Source organism: Enhydra lutris, unplaced genomic scaffold (assembly GCF_002288905.1).
Source record: "Enhydra lutris kenyoni isolate GAN:26980312 unplaced genomic scaffold, ASM228890v2 scaffoldscaffold23, whole genome shotgun sequence".
In the NCBI taxonomy this organism is placed as follows: Eukaryota; Metazoa; Chordata; class Mammalia; order Carnivora; family Mustelidae; genus Enhydra; species Enhydra lutris.
Window position 1 is genome coordinate 19,395,102 of NW_019154107.1, and position 20,085 is coordinate 19,415,186.

The window sequence follows — 20,085 nt, forward strand, 5'->3', positions numbered from 1 at the left end:
CTCTAGATGCTTTCCAGTTCCTTATGCTCACCTGTAGAATCTGGAGTAACTCAGGCTCACCCATGCCAAAAAAAAACAAGAACACATATCTAGTCAAACAAAGTTGAGTTTATTACTTACTGCAGCAAAAGAGGCCTCACACCATGAGAAAGTCTAGGACATTCTAGGAAGGTGCTCATGGAGGTTTGTTATAGGACATGGACTTCCGTCAGGTGGTTTTGGCGGGGTTTAAGGAAGCAAGGATTTGCTCTGCATCAGGTATGGTCAGGAATTGGGGGTCTTTCTAGGATTGGGTATCTTAGCAGCAGTCACTTGTGTTGTTGTCTTGGCTCTGACAAAGTTCCAGAGTGGTCTTATTTTTGTCCCACTCCCTCACAGTCACACACTGACCTGGTCTGATGTGGGTGTTCTATGAGATTCTTTTTTTTTTTTTTTTTTAAGATTTTTTTTATTTATTTGACAGGGACAGATCACAAGTAGGCAGAGAGGCAGGCAGAGAGAGAGAGAGGGAAGCAGGCTCCCCGCTGAGCAGAGAGCCCGATGCGGGACTCGATCCCAGGACCCTGAGATCATGACCCGAGCCAAAGGCAGCGGCTTAACCCACTGAGCCACCCAGGCGCCCCTCTATGAGATTCTTTATGTGAATTAGGGAACACTCTGGCCTCGGGGTTCATACCAGGCTAGCCACCAGCTGACAGCCGACAGAGGTGCTTTTCTTCCTTCTTGCCTACAATATCCGAGGGGTGGCCTATGTCTGCTGATTATCATCCCATGGGAAACACAGTGAACTGGGAGTAACTCCAAGGTCTTCCAGGCAAAGCCATTTGAGGTATCCACAGCAAGGACTGCTTCCCTTCCAGTGGTTGTTAGAGTTTCCTACACTCAGACGGAGAAGCTCTGAGTCATCTTCATGTGCCCAATGGCTTGGGAAGATGGCCAAGTCACATAATTATACACTGAATTCCAAACATGTTTCCTCATGTTTAGAAAAGATGAGAAAAAAATGTCCCTTAATGTTGCAGAAATAATTCTCCTCAGACCAAGATGGAAACAACTTGCCTAAGAGAAAAAGAAATTCCTTTTCTATAACTTCTGGGATAATTTTTCTTTCATATTGTTCATTGTACAGTGATATAGAAGGAAGGCAACATGAGCATACTAGGTGAGCTGACGCTGTCATGCTCTGCCTGAATCTCTTTGGACCACTTGTACTATGTCTGTGCTCCCCCTACCTTTCCATGTGTTTTCACTTCCAATTGCTGATACCTGCCTTTCTTCCTCAGAGGACCACCCTGGGGCTACAGAAGTTCTTTGCCCCACAAGCTCAGAGATCTGGAACGGCCTGGATGGCTACCTCTTTGTGGGCAGCCATTAGCCAATACCTGTGGGGTGCAGGCCATGAAAGGCCAGCTTCCTTGCCTTGAGTCAGGATGAACTTTGAATCTACCTTCGCTAAAGACTTGGCCTGAGCTCACCCTATTGTTTGACTTCTTCCTCTTTCCTGTCCTGTTGCCCATCTTCTTACTAGTGTCTTTTGGAGCACACCTTTTTTTAAAAAAAATATTTAATTTATTTATTTGACAGACAGAGATCACAAGTAGGCAGAGAGGCAGGCAGAGAGAGAGGAGGAAGCAGGCTCCCCGCTGAGCAGAGAGCCCGATGCGGGGCTTGATCCCAGGACCCTGAGATCATGACCTGAGCTGAAGGCAGAGACTTTAACTCACTGAGCCACCCAGGCGCCCTGGAGCACACCTTTTTAAAATCACTTACTCAGGGTGCCTGGGTGGCTCAGTGGGTTAAGCCGCTGCCTTTGGCTCAGGTCATGATCTCAGGGTCCTGGGATCGAGTCCCGCGTCGGGCTCTCTGCTCGGCAGGGAGCCTGCTTCCCTCTCTCTCTCTGCCTGCCTCTCTGTCTACTTGTGATCTCTGTCTGTCAAATAAATAAATAAAATCTTTAAAAATAAAACAAAATAAAATCACTTACTCATGAATCCTCATCTCAAGGTCTGTCTGCTTCAGGGGAACCCAGCCTAAGATGGGGGGCATGTCCAGAATACATTTGCCCACTAAGCACTGTGGCCCTTTCCAAACCAAAGGGAGAAAGAGCCTCAGACTCTTTTAGGACATCTTACAGTTGGCTCCCTTAGAACTATTTGTTCAATACTCCCTTAGAACTATTTCAGCCTATCAGTTAGTACTTCCTATGACACCTCGACCACATAAGACGGTTTTAAATTGAGAAATATCTATTCCAAATCTATTTCACTCTGTGAAGGATGGTTAGGAGTATTGAAAGGGAGGAATGAAAATACCTATCTGCCTATACACCAGACACTTTATAAATAAGTAGTCTTGTATTTGAGAGCCTTTGGATAATGTGTGTGTGTGTGTGTGTGTGTGTGTTTGTATTTTGCAGAATCCTGAGGGAGGCCTGTATGTGGCTGTGACCCGCGTGGCCGGCATCACTGGTATCGTGATCACCCTGTGCCTCATACTAATTATCACCTCCTCTGCCAAAACCATCCGGAGGTCTTACTTTGAAGTGTTTTGGTACACGCACCATCTTTTTGTGATCTTCTTCATTGGCCTCGCCATCCATGGAGCTGAGTGAGTGTTTAAATCCTTTAGTTTCTAGGTGTGATGCTGTCAGAGGCACCGTGACCTAGTCTGTGTGTGGCGAGTCTGTCTGCTGAGGGAATATGAGGGGACACCAGAGGTCAGTTGGACAGAGACCACTCAGCAGCATTTCAGTTTCTTGCACCCGATGAATAGCTATTATTTCTGCGGTAATTTAACAATAGCTATTATTAAGGCAGTTCATTCTAACAAGCTTGAAAAATGCACCAATGTTTGAGTACCTCTGCAAGGGTGTGAAACACGTTAAGGGTGCTGGAGGGGCCTTGGATGTCTGCAGTGATACTCTTATGGCTCAATCTCTACTAAATTAGACAAACTCCCAAACTAGAGGGGCACCTGATTAACCAGGTGACAGGGTTTGCTGTAGTTCAGTGAGCTTCGATTCAAGCTGGACATGTATTGATTACCTACGGTGCATGAGGACTGCTCTCTGGCATGGTGGGCAATACTAGAAGGAAACATACACGGTTATTGCCTTCCAACATTCTAACACAATAAAGGTAAGAGCTCACTTCTATTGGGCACTCATTCTAGAGATACACTCACATCCCCATGTCCTGGGGTACTGGGGCCCAGGTGGTCTCAGGCCAGTGGTGACAAATATCCTCATAGAGAGTCACAGTGCCTGCACGTGTGGTTGGCACAGTAGGTCTTATGAGGAATCCCATTTTAACCCACTGAGCCACCCAGGCGCCCAGAGGAATCCCATTTTATACCGGGTTTCCTTTTTATGCTGTTTCACAGCAGCTGATTCTCCTACCTGCACACAAAAGCAGGCCTGGGGAAGTCCCCTGGTGGGTTTGGGGCTCCACTTAACTAAGCATCAGGACAGCACATGCTCAAGGCTCAGTGACTCTCCTGGGAGCCAAGTTGGCCTGGAGGTGCCTAAGACCTAAGTGTGAAAAGGGAAAGGGTGGGAAGAAGCAGCATCGGGCAATTACTCATATGCATTCTTGACCGACTTGCTGACTCTGACCCCTGATCAACCCTTTGTAAGCGCTGAAAAATCTGTGTAGACAAAGAACTCTGATCTCTCTTAAAGCAAATGAGTATCTTTAAATGGGATTTGGTCATAACCCAGCTGTTTCAGAGAATCCAGACACAAAAAATGAGTCTCTTCCCCTCCCTAGCTTAGTAATCCCCCCACTTTATGTCTGTATAGATTCACAACGACGCATTTTCCTTTGGAGCAGGCGAGGATGTGAACTTGCCCCACTCGGCATCTGAAGAGAATCTGCCACCTACTCTGGCTGGCTGACTGCTCACAGTCTCATGGCCAAGGCAGCAGCTGAACTGGGATTAAAATCCAGGTTTTCTGACTTCTGGTCCTGGCGCAGAGAAGAGGGGAGAATCCAATTTGTTTTTTCTCACTTACTCCCCATGTGAACTTGGCCCTCAGGAATTTTGACAATTATCATTTGTGGGACTCTTACTTTGTGCTGGCATATTTTACACATCAGGTCAATTGATTACTAAAATACATGTTTAGTTAGGTATTACTAGACCGATTTTACAACTGAAGAAACTGAGGCACAGAAGAAGTTAAATAACTTGCCCAAGGCCACCAAACTATCAAGGAGTGGACCTGGGATTTGAAACCAAGGCTGTCTGACGGGCCCAAAATTGTTTTCTCCAAATCATTCTGCTTTTCTGTTACAATTCACTTTCTGTTACCAGTTTTTCTAAGCCTCGGCGTTCTCGTATGTCAAGTGGGGGTGCCAGTACTTACCATTCAGGCTTGTTATGGGGGTACAACTGAGATAATTTGTGTAGAGTAACTTTCCTCCAGCCTGGCACATAATAGATGCTCAGTACATGGTAACTCTCGGCCCCGAGGCCTAAGGTAGAAAAGGATGGTTGACAGCCTTGGATTAAAACATTCACAGAATATACCACATGGCACACCACATTTTAGGTCCCCCATAGAGCTACTACAAAGGGGGCCTTCTGTGTCTCTTAGTATATTTTCTGAAGACCCTGCCGTTTACGTTCCTTGAGGTCAGGAATATGACTCACCTGACTTTGCGTCTGCTTTTCTCTGGTCCCACTAAACCCATATTGTCTTGTGTGTTAGCAGTTGCTCAGCTGAAATCTATGGAATGGAAATGACCAGGCTCTTAGTGCCTCTAAGGACGCACCATTAGTGTCGGTAACTGTGAGAATGTCTGAGTCTCTGCAAAGTCTCCTTAAATTGATTTCAACACTTTCAGTTTCATTGAGACAATTTCGGAACATCAGATGAAGTGCTTGGATTAAGCCTCAGAGCTACTGTGTGTGATGGTCAACCACACAGGGGCGCCTGTCCATGGCATGTAAAATTCGCCTGTGCTTTGCTGGCCAAGCTCTTTGCTTCTCGGACTGTCCTCACAGAGGGGACATCTCTTTGTAATTCCCGCAAAGGCACTGTATGGGCGAGTACTTGCTCTGTTAGATTTGCAATTTTCCTGTTTTGGTCTGTTTGTTTGTAAATGGAAATAATACTTGAAACAGAAGCACAAATGCTCCCTTTAAGAAAACAAGTATCGATGATCCAAAACTTACGTATTCTTTGTGCCATTGTACTAATGTTTTTTCTATTGCTGAAGAAGACGTATTTTCTTTCCCTTCCTCAAATCTACTCAGAAGGGTCAATGAGATATTACTGTTAAGTAGGAAGTACAGGATCCATTCTAGAATACTTGAAATATGCCCAGATTCTCAAAAAACGAAGAACTTAGTTTCTTGCTACTAAATGGTCTGGACTTACATTTCCTCCCCAGGCGAATTGTTCGCCAGCAAACCCAAGAGAGTTTAGACAAAGACAACCCTGAAAAGTGTGACAAAGACCCCTCAGAATGGGGAAAACCAGGAAAATGTGCAATCCCACAGTTCGCTGGGAACCCTCCTATGGTATGTATAGTTCATTGTTACAATTATAATTTCTTTACCAATAATCTTCCAACTGTGTATCAGAAATATGTACATATGTCATAGAGCTGTCTGTTACGAATGTGACGGAACTGTTAGAATGTTATAAGTATCTACTTTTTTTCTCCTATACTTATTGTCTAGAATTATTTCTTGAAAGGTAAGGATTGCATTGGTCTATTACGAACAACCTGATATAAAACTTGGAAAAGCATTGTTTTTGGAAGTGCTGTTGGGGGTTCAAGAAATTCCATCTCTTCTCTTCTGGATGTGAGGGCCACAGTAATACTAGATAATGATTTCCAGAGGGATTCCGTTCTGAGCTGAGTTGGATAGCTCAGATAATCACTCATAAGGAGCTTAGGGCCTTTTCAGATACCACGAAGTAAGACTTTCTGGACAGCTTTCAAAGCTGGGAAGGAAACTGATGAAGTAACACATAGGGCTGCCTTTAAGCATCAGGGGGCCATGTCTGCACCACATAAAGGACACTGGACAGCCAGTTATACCAACACAAGAGTATGGCAAGGATGACCAAGGGAAAACATGGTAGAATATTCACTTTCCGCTGGGCGCTCCTATTGCGTGCTCTGCAAAGTTTTATGTATTCTCAATATCTTCTCTCCGTTGAGAAGCGGGCCCTGTGTTCTTCATTTATTTTCCTCCATTGACAAGCAGTGTACCTTATTGGTTACCATGCCAACCACTGGTATAAAGCTAGGCAAAAATCAACGTTGGTACAGGGCTTCCGAACAGGATTCTTCTTTTTTTTTTTTTTTTTTTTAAGCACAGTATAATGTAAAGGCAAAAGTCCTACCCCATTTTCTCCTTTCTTTTTTCCTACTCTCTTAACATAGGAATTTTCTTCTTCTAAGACACAGTCTGCTGTCCAGGGACTTAATATCTTTAAGCATCCTTGCTCATTAATGAAAGCAATCAGATGTATCAACAAACTGCTCCCGGTACATGCGCACATCGATGGAAAGGGTAGAAAAGGAACTGTATTGCAGGTCCTCTTATGGGTTAAGGGAAGGCACACTTCCTTGAAGACAACTGGAATCAGGGCACTTAACAGGCTTCTACCTCAAAGGAGCTTCTGGGTTTCTGCGAGTAGAGGCGATGTCCAACACCTCATTCCATTCGATGGAGCACTGCTGCAGTGCCCAGGAAATAGATGGGTGGTGTCAGGCTCTTTTGGAAACCTGTGCCATGAAAACTATTCAGCAGAATATATCTGACTTTCAGGGCATATAGTCTTTAATTTTGGTGGGAGGTGGGGACATTCAGGTGCTCTCAACTTCCAATCTAAAGTTACCTCGAAACATATAATAGAAAGATCATAAGTGAGACTGTAGGAAGCCCTTTGTGATTTCTTTTTCTTTCTTGGAATCCATTCTGAAATGCCATCTTTTAACCCACTGAGCCACCCAGGTGCCCCCTGAAATGCCATCTTTTAAATGATATCACCTCCTAAAGCTCTTTACTACTTTAGGTATTAAACTGGGAACCTAACTGACGGAGTCCCAGGATGGATCTGTTTACCCTAAAGGTTTTCATATAGCCAGTAATACTATAGGGTAATTCCAGTGTGGTGAAGCATTGAAGATTCTGACAAAAGAGGAATCTAAAGAAATCTGAAAATCTTTGGCCTTGTCCCTGTTCAGCAGGTGCATTGCATAGCTCCCAGAACTCACGAGGATGTTGGAGAAACAGCTAAATTCTTGCATGAAATTTCTTATCTTGCAAAAGATTAAGCTTTGACTACACGGTTGAGAGAAAGCAACTCCAATGTTGCATTAAAAAATATGGTGTTGTTGAAATGCTATCCTTAAGAGAAATGGTAATTCTGAAACTAATCTTGTTCTGCTGTAGGGTTACTGCAACAGCTGTTGCAACACCAGGAGGAAATCCCATTCTTGTGGGCAGTTCCTCTTGGGAAAGTTTTATACTGTAGATAAAGTTCCCCAATGTGGCCAAGGACAATGCTCATTTCTATTGGCTTAAGATTTTATTTTAACTTTCGATATTTTTCGTGCATTCTGTTGTATAAGAAATTTACCTATCAGATATCAGATATTTAAACAAGCTTACAAAGATTAACTTGACTTTGGAAATGTTTCATTCCCATTAATCTTTTATTAGTTCTTACCCCTTAATACATACCATTTTCATCTTTTGCTCTGATTACAGACGTGGAAATGGATAGTGGGTCCCATGTTTCTGTATCTCTGTGAGAGGCTGGTACGGTTTTGGCGATCTCAACAGAAGGTGGTCATCACCAAGGTATTGTCTGCTTTAAGAATAACTAATTGTATCTAACTATATCATGGACAAATCTACCCAAGTTGTCTGTACCATTGATCAGAGCTGTCTTTCACTTGGTTTCTTTTTTTTTTTTTTAATTTTATTTATTTATTTGACAGAGAGAGATCACAAGTAGATGGAGAAGCAGGCAGAGAGAGAGAGAGAGAGAGAGGGAAGCAGGCTCCCTGCTGAGCAGAGAGCCCGATGTGGGACTCGATCCCAGGACCCTGAGATCATGACCTGAGCCGAAGGCAGCTTAACCCACTGAGCTACCCAGGCGCCCCCGGTTTCTTTTGATTAAATGTAGAGCAGAGAGAAGAGCTATGGTTGAACTCAGCTGGTGTACTTAGCTTGATGATGGTTGAACCTTTTAACCGGGGGAAGTACAAATTAACATTTTCTGTTGAAAAATAAAGCCGACTGTTTTGTGTGCATGAATAAATCTCTCCCACTCTCTCAGCGTGTGTGTGTGCGCGCGCGCATGCGCGCATGGACATGTGGGTGTGCGTGTGTATGTAGAGAGAGAGAGAGAGGAGGAGCATCCAGTGGCATCCAGTGATGACGTGAGCAGGTAAGAGTGAAGAGGCAAAACACGTGAGTTCAAAAGGGTACACGCTGAGCCTTAAAACACTCAGACGCCAAAAGAACCAGGGAGCCAAAGGCAGGTCTGATTGAGGTGGAGGTAGTTTTCTTGGTCTCCCTTTACCTCCTTTCCTGTACTGTGAATGTCGTCACAGAATATCATGCGTTTTGTTTCTCTGCTGCTTCTCATTACTAACTAACTAAATATCCGACTCAATAAATAAAAATACAAACTCCTGGTTATAGTTTCAGGAAACAAGAGACAAAACCAGTTTCATCCAATAAAATTGAATTCAACTCAATACAGTTCAAAAAGTGTTTACTAAAAGCCTAGTATGGGTTATTCTTGCAAAACACATGAATTCTCCCTACCCTCCCTAGCTTTTCTTTCTTGGCATCTGTGCAAGGCCAGAGTAAAGTTAGTCCAGCTGGCACTGGAAATCATGAAATATAGGAAGCTATAGCAGTTCTCCTTTTATGATACTTATACTGTATGAAAAGAAAAAGCCCACAGAAGAGCAAAAAAAGGCTGCCACAAAATTTCCCTTACTAGGCTAGACCCGACTAAGCAGGCAAGTATTTCCCTTGAACATATTTTATTTTATTTTTTTTAAAGATTTTATTTATTTATTTGTTAGAGAGAGAGAGAGCACGAGCACAGGCAGAGTGGCAGGCAGAGGCAGAGGGAGAAGCAGGCTCCCCGCCAAGCAAGGAGCCCGATGTGGGACTCAATCCCAGGACACTGGGACCATGACCTGAGCCGAAGGCAGCCACTTAACCAACTGAGCCACCCAGGCGTCCCATCCCTCGAACATATTTTAAAAACGAATCTGTTTCCCTGTGGAGAAAATAGAAACTCGTTTTCTTCTCGTAAAAACAGATATTCATTTTCTTCTCAAAAAAAAAAAAGTAAAAAACAACTAAGAAACAAGGTGTCAGTTCTGCTAGTGTGTTTTATTTCGTTTAATCCCAGTTTCAGCTGGGGCAGCCAGAAGAATGTTCTCACCATACAAAATTGCAACATGGTAAACATCATTTTCAAAATAATTTTTGTCGTTTTTTATTTTTTGGCTTCAAATGAAGCTTTAAGATTCTTTATTTCGGTGATGAAAGGATGTTGGGTACTGCTTAATCATTTAAGATGGAGTGAAACCACAAGTTTTGTAAATGCTTGGCAATATTTATTGAAAGGATTTCCTGTCTTACCCCTCCTCACTCATAGAAAGAAAAGCTTGGCACCGTCAGTCAACACTTAGGGAGCTGCAATTTCGTTTCTATTGATTTTTCTTTGCCTTGATGCCCCTTGGTTTGTTTTTTAGTTGTACATAGAAAGTCCTCGGTATCTCAGAAATTGTCCCAGAAACGATGTATTGCTCTCTGTATTGTAATGACAGCTTTTCATTGGACTGCTTTTTTTTTTTTTTTAATTATTTACCACCTCACCAGCTGATGGGTGTTTGGACTGTTTCCAATTGTTTGCTGTTACAAACAAAGCTGTCATGAACCCTTGTATACACGGAGAATGGGGATGGCAATGGGTGGGTGGGAGCGGACTTTGGGATAGACCGATGATGTACTTCCCAGATAGGTAGAAATGTAAACACAATGCATGCAATCAGGCAGGTTCAAGGTATGACTCAGGACAAAGATGAGTACATTTGGCTGGGTTTGGGGGATGTTGCTATATTGCCAGCCAATAGGGTCCCCTTCTTCTATCCAGCTGCCAAGGCTCTCGATCGTCCCCTGGGGAGACAGGAAGGCTGAGCAGGCAGCCATCTCTTCTTCCTGTTTCTAGCACGTGCCTTGACTTTTTGGAGAAAAAATATCACAGTAGGCTGATATCTTAGGCCGGACTCCCTGGCAAAGACTTGGAGACAGAGAGTTGCAGACACAGGGTTGATGGAGGCGTGTTCTGAGGAGATGAACCTGTAAAAGGAAAGATGGCCAGGCTTGGGGAGGAAATGAATGGCCCTCAGTCAGTTGCAGCTGCAGCCTCAGTGGATCCTCCAGGGAGTGGGTTGGGAAAATGTCTGGGAGTTGGCAGGCCATGGGCTCCAGCTGAGGACAAACCAGGAGAGGTGAGATGCATGCACTCGAGGAAATGCCTCTTTGGGCTTGCAGAGGGGATGTGTGGGGGCATCTTAGCTCAGGCTTTTGTCCATATGGACACTGAAAAGACAAGTATTTGGGGGGAAATTGTAGTTTCCAGAGACATTTTTTTTAAGATTTTATTTATTTATTTGACAGAGAGAGATCACAAGTAGGCAGAGAGGCAGGCAGAGAGAGAGAGAGGAGGAAGCAGGCTCCCTGCTGAGCAGAGAGCCTGATTCGGGGCTCAATCCCAGGACCCTGAGACCATGACCTGAGCCAAAGGCAGAGGCTTAACCCACTGAGCCACCCAGGTGCCCCGCAGAGACATGTTTTGTTTTGTAGGTGGTCACTCACCCTTTCAAAACCATCGAGCTACAGATGAAGAAGAAGGGATTCAAGATGGAGGTGGGACAATACATTTTTGTCAAGTGCCCCAAGGTGTCCAGGCTGGAGTGGCACCCTTTCACACTGACCTCCGCCCCTGAGGAAGACTTCTTCAGCATCCATATTCGGATCGTTGGGGACTGGACGGAAGGACTTTTCAATGCTTGTGGCTGTGATAAGCAGGAGTTTCAGGATGCTTGGAAACTACCTAAGTAAGTGCAAAGAGCATATTTACAGAAGTGTACAAGTTCACGAAAACTGTCCCCCAATAGCTCCCCTTTTCCCATCTCTCACTACACTGTCTCCTGGGCATGAGCAAACACACAAGTTCTACAAATATAGGTAGCTATGTCAGTGTTCCCCATTTTATGTGTGGTGCGTTTAAGCATATACTTAGAAATCTTGTGTGAAATAGAAAATACTTGAATCAAATATTAGTAATGAGTGTTCCCAAATTCCTTTAAATATATAAGGGTCAAGGCCAAGGTATATTAACTTTTCTAACAAACGAAGTTATATTGTATCAAAGATATTCTTTTTTTTTTTTTTAAAGATAGAGGGAACACATCTCATCAGGATATGTTTGTTTTATTTATTTATTTTTAAAATTTTTATTTTTAGTTATTTGATAGAGAGAGTGCACAAGCAGGCAGAGTAGCAGGCAGAGTGAGAGGGAGAAGCAGGTTCCCCGATGAGCAAGGAGCCCGACATGGGGCTTGATCCTAGGAACCTGAGATGATGATCTGAGCTGAAGGCAGTTGCTTAACCAACTGAGCCACCCAGGTGCCCCATCAAGGATATTCTTAAAATTTAATTGACCTATGTTATTTGAGGGTAAATGCCATATATTATCCACTTTGCCCCCTTCTTCCCATGTGCCTGAGATGGTGCCGGGCACTTAGTAGATGCTCAAGAAAATCTTGTTGCTTGACTCAATGAATAGACAAATGAAAAGTGAAGATATTAAATTCACAAGATGCTATGACAGAAAATTTGCACTTTACTTCAGCATGCAATGTAAGCAGGAATTTCAACTGTGGGATGCCCTGGCAAGAGGTACAGGTGTGTGTGTATGTGTGTGTGGGGCGGTGGTAGGTGAAAGGGTGGAGAGATAAAAAAAAATGCCCCTGAGAGTTACCAAATGTTTTCAGTTAGCTAAAACTTCCTCTTCTTACTTCGAACCACAATGTTGACACCAAGTTGAAAGCCATTTCATAGAAGAGTGTGCCCTGTAGATACATTGTCCCAGTTTGGTGTGACATAAGCTGTGCCCCATCCTACTCTGCAGTGCGAGGTGACCCTCTAACCATCTCCTCACACGCTTCCCTGCAGGATAGCTGTGGACGGGCCCTTCGGCACAGCCAGTGAAGATGTGTTCAGTTATGAGGTGGTGATGTTAGTGGGAGCAGGGATTGGGGTCACACCCTTTGCATCCATTCTCAAGTCTGTCTGGTACAAATACTGCAACAACGCCACCAATCTGAGACTCAAAAAGGTGAGTCCCTTCGTTTTTTTCGGAGGGCTGGGGGCAATCCTCCCACTCGGCCCAGCAAAGTGGGAGAGAGCCTTCCGGGCAGAGGCTGGCTGGAGACCAAAGGAAGTGAAGACAAGTTCCGGGTGGTTCCAGAGAGAGAGAGACTTCTCATAAAAGGGCTGTTTGATAAGTCAAATGTGCTTATAAATAAGCAGATCTATTATTGCAAGTAATATACTGCACTTGGAGAGCATTAGAAGAAATTGGGAAGAAAGGTAGTGGGGACGGAAAGTGTTAGCAACCCTAATGCAGTAGCTACCCTTTTTGTGGATTCTCGTCCAATATTTTCTCACGTGTTTACATACTCTTGGAAAGTTGTAAATATTGGGTATGTATACTTTTTCGAAAAAAAAACATAGTGTTTTTTCAGTGTTGTCACAGGCTTTATAATGATTCTTTTTAATGATTCCTTTATGTTCCATCGAGAGGGTACAGAATCATTTTTCTATCATCCTGTATTAGATATTGAGATTGATTCCTTTTCCGGTCCCCCAATACCTTTTATTTTTTCTTTTTTGCAAGGGGAGGGCAGGAAACACGCCCTTTCATGAAACTTGTACTTATTTTCTTACGGGTATCTCCTCAGAGTAAATTCCCAGGGCATTTTTTGGTCACATGTAAGTTTGGTTTCGTTGCCCAGTAAAGGACATCTTGAATAAAACGTGAGTCATTCGAATCACTTTAGAGATAACCTCGAATAGGGACATTGAGCATACAGTGACTTTTTATTCTCCCCTTTCTCTCTTTGCTACATGGAGAAGGTATGGGGAGAGCAGCTCCCCTCCCCAACCCCAGGAACTCAGGAATGTCTGGCATTAGCGGGCAGTGAAGCTAGCCTAGAGCCCCTTGGGCTTTCTGAGAGGCAGGACAAAGGAAGCCAGGGATTTGAGGTGGCCAAGAGCAGACCCGGAGGGAAAGCGCTGAGCTGATGTTGTTTTCCTAAGCCATGCATTTCTGAGACCAAGGTATTTACTGCCCCATGGGGTGAAGGCCTGTGCAAGTTCATGTGAGCTAGCTTGTGAGATGTCCAGAGTTTTCTGAAAACCTATGTTTCTAGGGAAACAGGGAAAGGTTGGGGTTGGGTTGGGTAGAAACCCATCTGTCCATTCTGATGAGGCCTTTTGCAGATATACTTCTACTGGCTGTGCCGGGACACACACGCCTTTGAGTGGTTTGCAGACTTGCTGCAGCTTCTAGAGACCCAGATGCAGGAGAGGAACAACGCCGGCTTCCTCAGCTATAACATCTATCTCACGGGCTGGGATGAGTCTCAGGTGAGGGCGAAAGCTGAGATCTCGCATCCTTCCCACAGTTCCCCGGGGCAGACCAACTTCCCTTCGGTTACTGGAGTGTTCCATATTCCGTTCTTACCAAGAACAGTTGGTGGAGTTGGGAGATCCAGCCCGTCCGCTCTCATTCAGTGTTCACATATGTTCAGACTCTTGAGACTAGATTCAAAGCTGGAATCTGTGGAACAGATCAAAGCTAGGGAGCCCAAAGGGAATAAGAGCCGTGACTTTGACCTTCTTAGAGTCATGCTTTTTCCAAGGGCCTCGAACCACCTGGACAAGATGATCCACAGGGTAATGGGAAGAAAATATTAGCTGTCTTTCTCCCTTTCTTTATGCCTATCTCTACCTCCATCTTTATATCTGTACACACATACATATTCCTTTAATTTTATGTTCATGTCTATTTTACAATACACACAATACATTTAGTAAATAGTAATAATAAGTGCTCATAGTTATTAAGCATATCCCATGTGCTAGGTATTTTTATTAGTGATTACATAGATTGTCAAATTCAGTCCTTACAACAGCCTTATGAAGTAGCTAGTATTATTCTCCACACTTTACTGACAAGGAAAGCAAAGCCCAGAACAGGTTAAGTCATTTGTCCAAGGGCACCCAACTAGTAAGAGACAGAGGCAGAATGTTCCAGAGTCTGCACTCTTAGCAACTCCTACTAGTTCATGATTATCATTTATCAATAAATCAAAATATATTTAATGAAGGTGATATATGTGTGCATATGTATATAGCATATATGTCTGTGTGTGTAATATAACATATAATGAATAAAACATAACACATTATATATGTATGTGTGTGTGTGTAGCTCCCGTGTTAACAATGAAAACATTCTACAATTTATAATACAGCTCACCCACAACAAAGAATTATCTGGTCTCAAATGTCAAAAGTGCTGAAATTGAGAAACTCTGAAACAAGTTAATGATTCCTAAGGGGTAAAATCTTTCTTTTTTTTTTAAAGATTTTATTTATTTATTTGAGATAGAGAGCACAAGCCAAAGGGAGAGGCAGAAGGAGAAGCAGACTCCCTGCCAAGCAGGGAGCCTAATGCTGGGACCCTGGGATCATGACCTGAGCCAAAGGCAGATGCTTAACTGACTGAGCTACCCAGGTGCCCCTAAACTCTTTCTAAATAAGCAAACATCAATGACTTGGCCTGGAAGCAACAGAAGCAGCAGAAGCAGCATGAGCTCACCCTGCATAAGGAGCTAAGACAAGAGTTTTTGCCTGTCCCTGGCTGGTGTCAGGGAGAAAGGTGGCCATAGCCACAAATTGTCTCCTCCCTCCTGGGTAACTTTCACAAGCACCTTGGATTGTGAAAACTGACCCTTCATTTGGGTTTTGGCATATTGTTTATCATCAATCCTCCAAGTCTTAGAAGAGTCTTGTTGCAATTTTAGATCTGGGAACACATGACCGTGAACATTGTTGCTCCAGAAAAAAGGATTTCAAATGCCATTTCTGCAATTTAAAAACAAAACAAACCAGCAAATATTTGATAAAAAATGAAACCCAGGGGGAAAAAATCTATAATGTATAAATTACTTTGCAGTTTTATTATTTAAAAAACCAGACACAGTTTTTTAGATGAGAAATTTATTTGCATTGCAAAATAACTATTTTGCTTTACAAAATTAGTCCCTATAGGATTATTAAACCACAGTAGTCACCCTTCTTAACCTCCTCCATCCCCATCAACCATCCCCTGTCCGGTGAATTTAAAATCTGATTCAAGTTTTAAATAAATTTAATTAACCACTTTTATGAAAAATATCTGTTGTTCGAACTGAGACCCCGTAGAATGGTAGCAGAAAACAACAGGTGACTATGTACACACACACACACACACACACACACACACACACACACACTAGCATTAGGCTTGATTTGTTGTCTCATTATGTTGCCAAGATATGAGTGCATTTTAGTCTGTGGTTGTTTTAGTTCTTAGCAATTCTCCTAAAGGAGTGGGAGTCTATTAGGGTCAAGAGAGAAAGTCACATGTAGAACAGGGAGAAAAACAGAATTTAAATCCTACCCACACCTTCAATGCTCGATGCCAAGTGCTTCCAACCTCGTGTCCTATATCCATCCCATCCCACCTCCCTCCTTCGCTCTCACTGAGCTATTTGTACCTCTCCCGTGGCACTCGTGATACCATGTTCTGCAAAAAGGATTATTCATGCTCACACTTCAAGGTCTGCCCTTCTAGACTGTAATTTCCCTGAGGAGACCCAGTTTGTTCATCTTTGTGTACCTTCTAGCCCTCAAATATATATATGGTTAGAAAGGGTAGTGAGAACTTGGCTTGTGAGATACGTAAATATAGCTGTGTTTTCCTTACAGCCTGTCTCTTTTTTGTGAATTCATGTCCTTTCCCACAGGCCGATCACTTTGCTGTGCACCATGACGAGGAGAAAGATGTGATCACAGGCCTGAAACAAAAGACCTTGTATGGACGACCCAACTGGGATAATGAATTCAAGACAATCGCGAGTCAACACCCAAAGTAAGGAGCTGGGTGATCTAGCCCATTTGCTCTCACCGAAAGAGGGAGCTCCCAAACACAGCTAGATTTGTATATTCTGAAAACTAAAATACCTAGATTACTGTATTCACACCCAATAAAAGTTTCCAGATACATATGACTTTACAAGGGAGGCTTTAGAGCACACCAAAATTACCTGGATTATAATTATAATAAGTAATTATAATAATTACTTATTATAAACAAAGATGCTGCGGGGGGGCTCACGTCTGCCTTTCTGAACCCTCCCAAGTGAGGCCATAACTTAGCTCTTTTCTTTTGGCTCCTAAATCTCACTGGTGTATCTACTTCTTTTCATTCAATATGATTTAGACTTTTATCATTAAGGAGATATGGTGCCCACTTTCAGTTTTAGTTTTGGGGTCTAAAATCATAAGTTGCCAGACATCCTAAGGTCCTTTCTGCCTTCATTAAAGCTGTACCCATTCTGGAAGTTTGAGGAGATCCTCTATCTTTCTAGAACACATGATAAACTCAAGAAATCACCACAAATATACCCTTCACACCTTTGCTTTTTATCTTTTAATGAGTCTATGAATCATTTGGGTATCTTTTCACAAGGCAGATGCTGACTGACTGGGTCTGGGGTGGGACATGAGATTTTACATTCTTTTTTAAAAAGATTTTATTTATTTATTTGACACACAAAGTGGGGGGGGAGGGAGAGAGAGTGAGAGAGCATGAGCAGGGGGAAGGACAGAGGGAGAGGGAGAAGAAGACTCCCCACCTAGTGGGGCCCTATCCCAGGACCCTGAGATCATGACCTGAGCCAAAGGCAGATGCTTAGCCGACTGAGCCACCCAGGCGCCCTGAGAATCTACATTCTTAAAAAGCTGACTAGGAAGCTACTGGTCTGGGACCACACCTTGAGGAACTAGGCTTTAGAGTCTAAAACAGAGAAGGATAAAGCCGCACCCAGCTGTCGGCAGAGTCGTTATGGAGCCCCGAAGGGAACCAGTCCACAAACATCACTTCACCACCATTTTTTTCTGCGGCAGACGTCCCCACTAGAGCCTAAAATCAAGAGGAAATCCCTTCACGTGCTTTGTAGTCTGTCTCATCCAAAAGCCTGACACTGTTTTATTTTTCCTTTCTTTCCCCCGAAGTACCAGAATAGGAGTTTTCCTCTGCGGACCTGAAGCTTTAGCTGAAACCCTCAGTAAACAGTGCATCTCCAACTCTGAGTCTGGCCCCCGGGGAGTGCATTTCATTTTCAACAAGGAAAACTTCTAACTGCTGTCTTCTCGTGAGATCAGTGTGGGTTATGCCGCCAAGTACCTAACCCAATAATGCTAGCTGATCATGTAAGTCCCCCCCCCCATCCTTAAAAAAAGAGAGAAAATGAAGCTATAAGGGAAGGTTTTCCCTGAAAGGAATGTTAAAGCTCGTTTGATAGTGATAATTCGCATTCGTATGGGGCTTTATGGTTTTCAGAGCACTTTTACAAACTTGATTTCATGTTTCACTCACAATAATACCAGAGAAAGGTAGGGCAAGGGTTCCTGGACTCAGTGTTTAGGATTAAAAAAAAATAGGGACTCAAAATGGGGAAGTAACTTCCCAAAGATTCTGAAGCATGGACCACATCTAGTCCACGCAGCCCCAGGTTTGGGGGTCTTTCTGTGATACCAGGTCGCCTGGAGATAGGCACATGTACTCCCCAAAAGAAGCAACAATCCAGGGAGTGGCCATTCATTTTCCGTCTTGTGTTACCTTTGTAATCATTGTCGTCATAGTGAATGAAATCTTCCAAATATTTAGGAGATAATATATGCCAAGAAGGATTGAACACTTAAGAGTGACAGGATGGCCATCTGAGCATTTACAAGGATGTTTGGCAGAGTGGATACTCAGTGAAAGTTTACTGAATGAATGAATGAATGAAAAGACATTTAGAACCATATAAGGCCCAAGTAGAAATAATTTAAAGTCTTAAACTAAGAATTGTGCCAAAGATTTATCCGATATGCCCAGCTGCTTTAAAATAGCACCTACCCCTTGTTTTATTTAAATACACACACAAAATGGCTCTTACTTGTGTGAATACTGGTTTATTTTTACATCATCTTCATCATCATCATCATCATCATCATCAAATTTATGTCCTAGAAGCCAAAATCCCCAGCTTACTGTGTGTTGAATTCACACCCCGTAGAATGTTCTAGATATGCATGAGTTCAAGAGAGAGTCTCTAAATCACTGTTAGTGTGACCAGGAATAGGGTTTTTTGTTTTTTGTTTTTCTTGGAACTGCTCTTATTTCTGGAAACTAAAAATAGCTTTACTTCCCCCACCCTGTGGAGCCACAGATATTTAGAACTACTTAACCTTGGTAATGAGGAAGAAAGAAGAAAGCTGGGGGACGGGCACATGACTGGGTTAGGAGAAAAGGGGAGGACAGGGGGGAAAGAGAACAGGAGGAAGGTGATTGAAAGCGAAAAAGACAAAAGGGACAGGGAGGGTTGGGGGGGTCTCACACTAGTCACATTCCACCCCAGATTCCATAGTAATCAACATAACATGAGCATGTGGTATTGAACCTGAGGTTCTGGCTGCAAATTTTGATGCTGGGTGGGCATATTCAGAAGACCAGGATACAGTAGTAAGAACTTGGTTGTTCCTTTGGGCAAACTCCCCGGATGTGCAGGTCACTGCAGGTCCTTCCTGACAAGTCAGGCTTGCCGTGGACATGTTGCCTCCCCAAAACATCCCAGCAAAGCTTTTACTCAGAGAAACTTAGGTCTAGCCTGTTCACACTGCAGCCAGGTATCAGTTCATTCATTCAGCAGATTTTCATTGTGTTATTACTCTGACACAGGCTCTGGTCCTCACAGACTCAGTTCTTTCCACCAGAGTGAGATCAAGAGGGGGAACCACAATTCTAGGCGTCTGAGAACCTTGGCCCTCTCTCCCCTCCATGGTCCATTTGTGCTCTGAAATTGTGTCTCCAGGGTTGTTTGTTTGTTTGTTTGTTTTTTAAACTGGATACCAACAGAGTTACCGGAACAGAGAGCGCTGTCCTGTGTTACCCTGCTTGTCATCCATCCTTCTCCCAAGCCGCCGGCTGCCAGCTGCCCGCAGATCTCTTCCGGTTTCTAGTACTTAGCATTTAGTAATATGTACTGAGAGCATGATTAAGCATTGTTTTATCTCAGCACTATGAAGGCTTTTCTTAGTTCCCCTGCTTTTGCAATATTGCATTTATGAAATTTGAATACTTGTAGTTGTTGTATTTGGATAGTGGGGGGTGGGTGGGGCCCGGGGAGATGATTCCTAGGAAGAATTAATAAAGTTGTGCTTGACTGTTAAAATGAATGAGCTCTCTTGGTGTCTGTGTTATTGATCTTCTTAGTATTAAAAGGGTGGATTCACACAGCAGAGATGGGCTCTGCCCCAGTGGGGCTGAGATTCTCTGTGTTTTTGCATGCGATGGGCCAAACGTGTCACTGTTTAGGGGCTGGGAAGGGAAAACTAAGTACCGAGTTTGGTGCTCATGGCCTGGTGACCCTCACGGCACTGGGAGGAGACAAGAGTGTCACCTCATGTTGTGGACAGAATCTCAGAGGCAAAGAAGATCTTGTATGAGACCTCTTTCTTTCACTTTCACTCGTTTTGTAGGCTCTAACTTTGCAGTTAGGTGTCAGCAAATCAGACTGTGAATATACCCGTATGCTCACGGTTCGGTCTTGGCCGTTGTTCTGAATGAGTCATCAGTTAGGATCTGCACGGTCTGGGAAATGGGTAGACGTGCGGGCATGTGTTCTTCTGGGGGGTCGGCAAGAG

General features: G+C 43.5%; 1 protein-coding gene across 1 annotated transcript in view; it reads left to right on the top strand.

The window, feature by feature from the left end:
• The window catches only part of LOC111150330 (cytochrome b-245 heavy chain), a 34,596-nt gene extending 15,317 nt beyond the window's left edge, over nt 1-19,279 (top strand). Inside the window, exons 6-13 of the mRNA XM_022507774.1 lie at nt 2,417-2,607; nt 5,397-5,526; nt 7,735-7,827; nt 10,864-11,117; nt 12,238-12,400; nt 13,567-13,713; nt 16,140-16,264; nt 17,410-19,279. Coding sequence (XP_022363482.1) covers nt 2,417-2,607; nt 5,397-5,526; nt 7,735-7,827; nt 10,864-11,117; nt 12,238-12,400; nt 13,567-13,713; nt 16,140-16,264; nt 17,410-17,536 — 1,230 coding nt within the window. The 3' untranslated portion in view covers nt 17,537-19,279. The remainder of the gene's footprint in view (nt 1-2,416; nt 2,608-5,396; nt 5,527-7,734; nt 7,828-10,863; nt 11,118-12,237; nt 12,401-13,566; nt 13,714-16,139; nt 16,265-17,409) is intronic.
• Nucleotides 19,280-20,085: the final 806 nt, after the last annotated feature.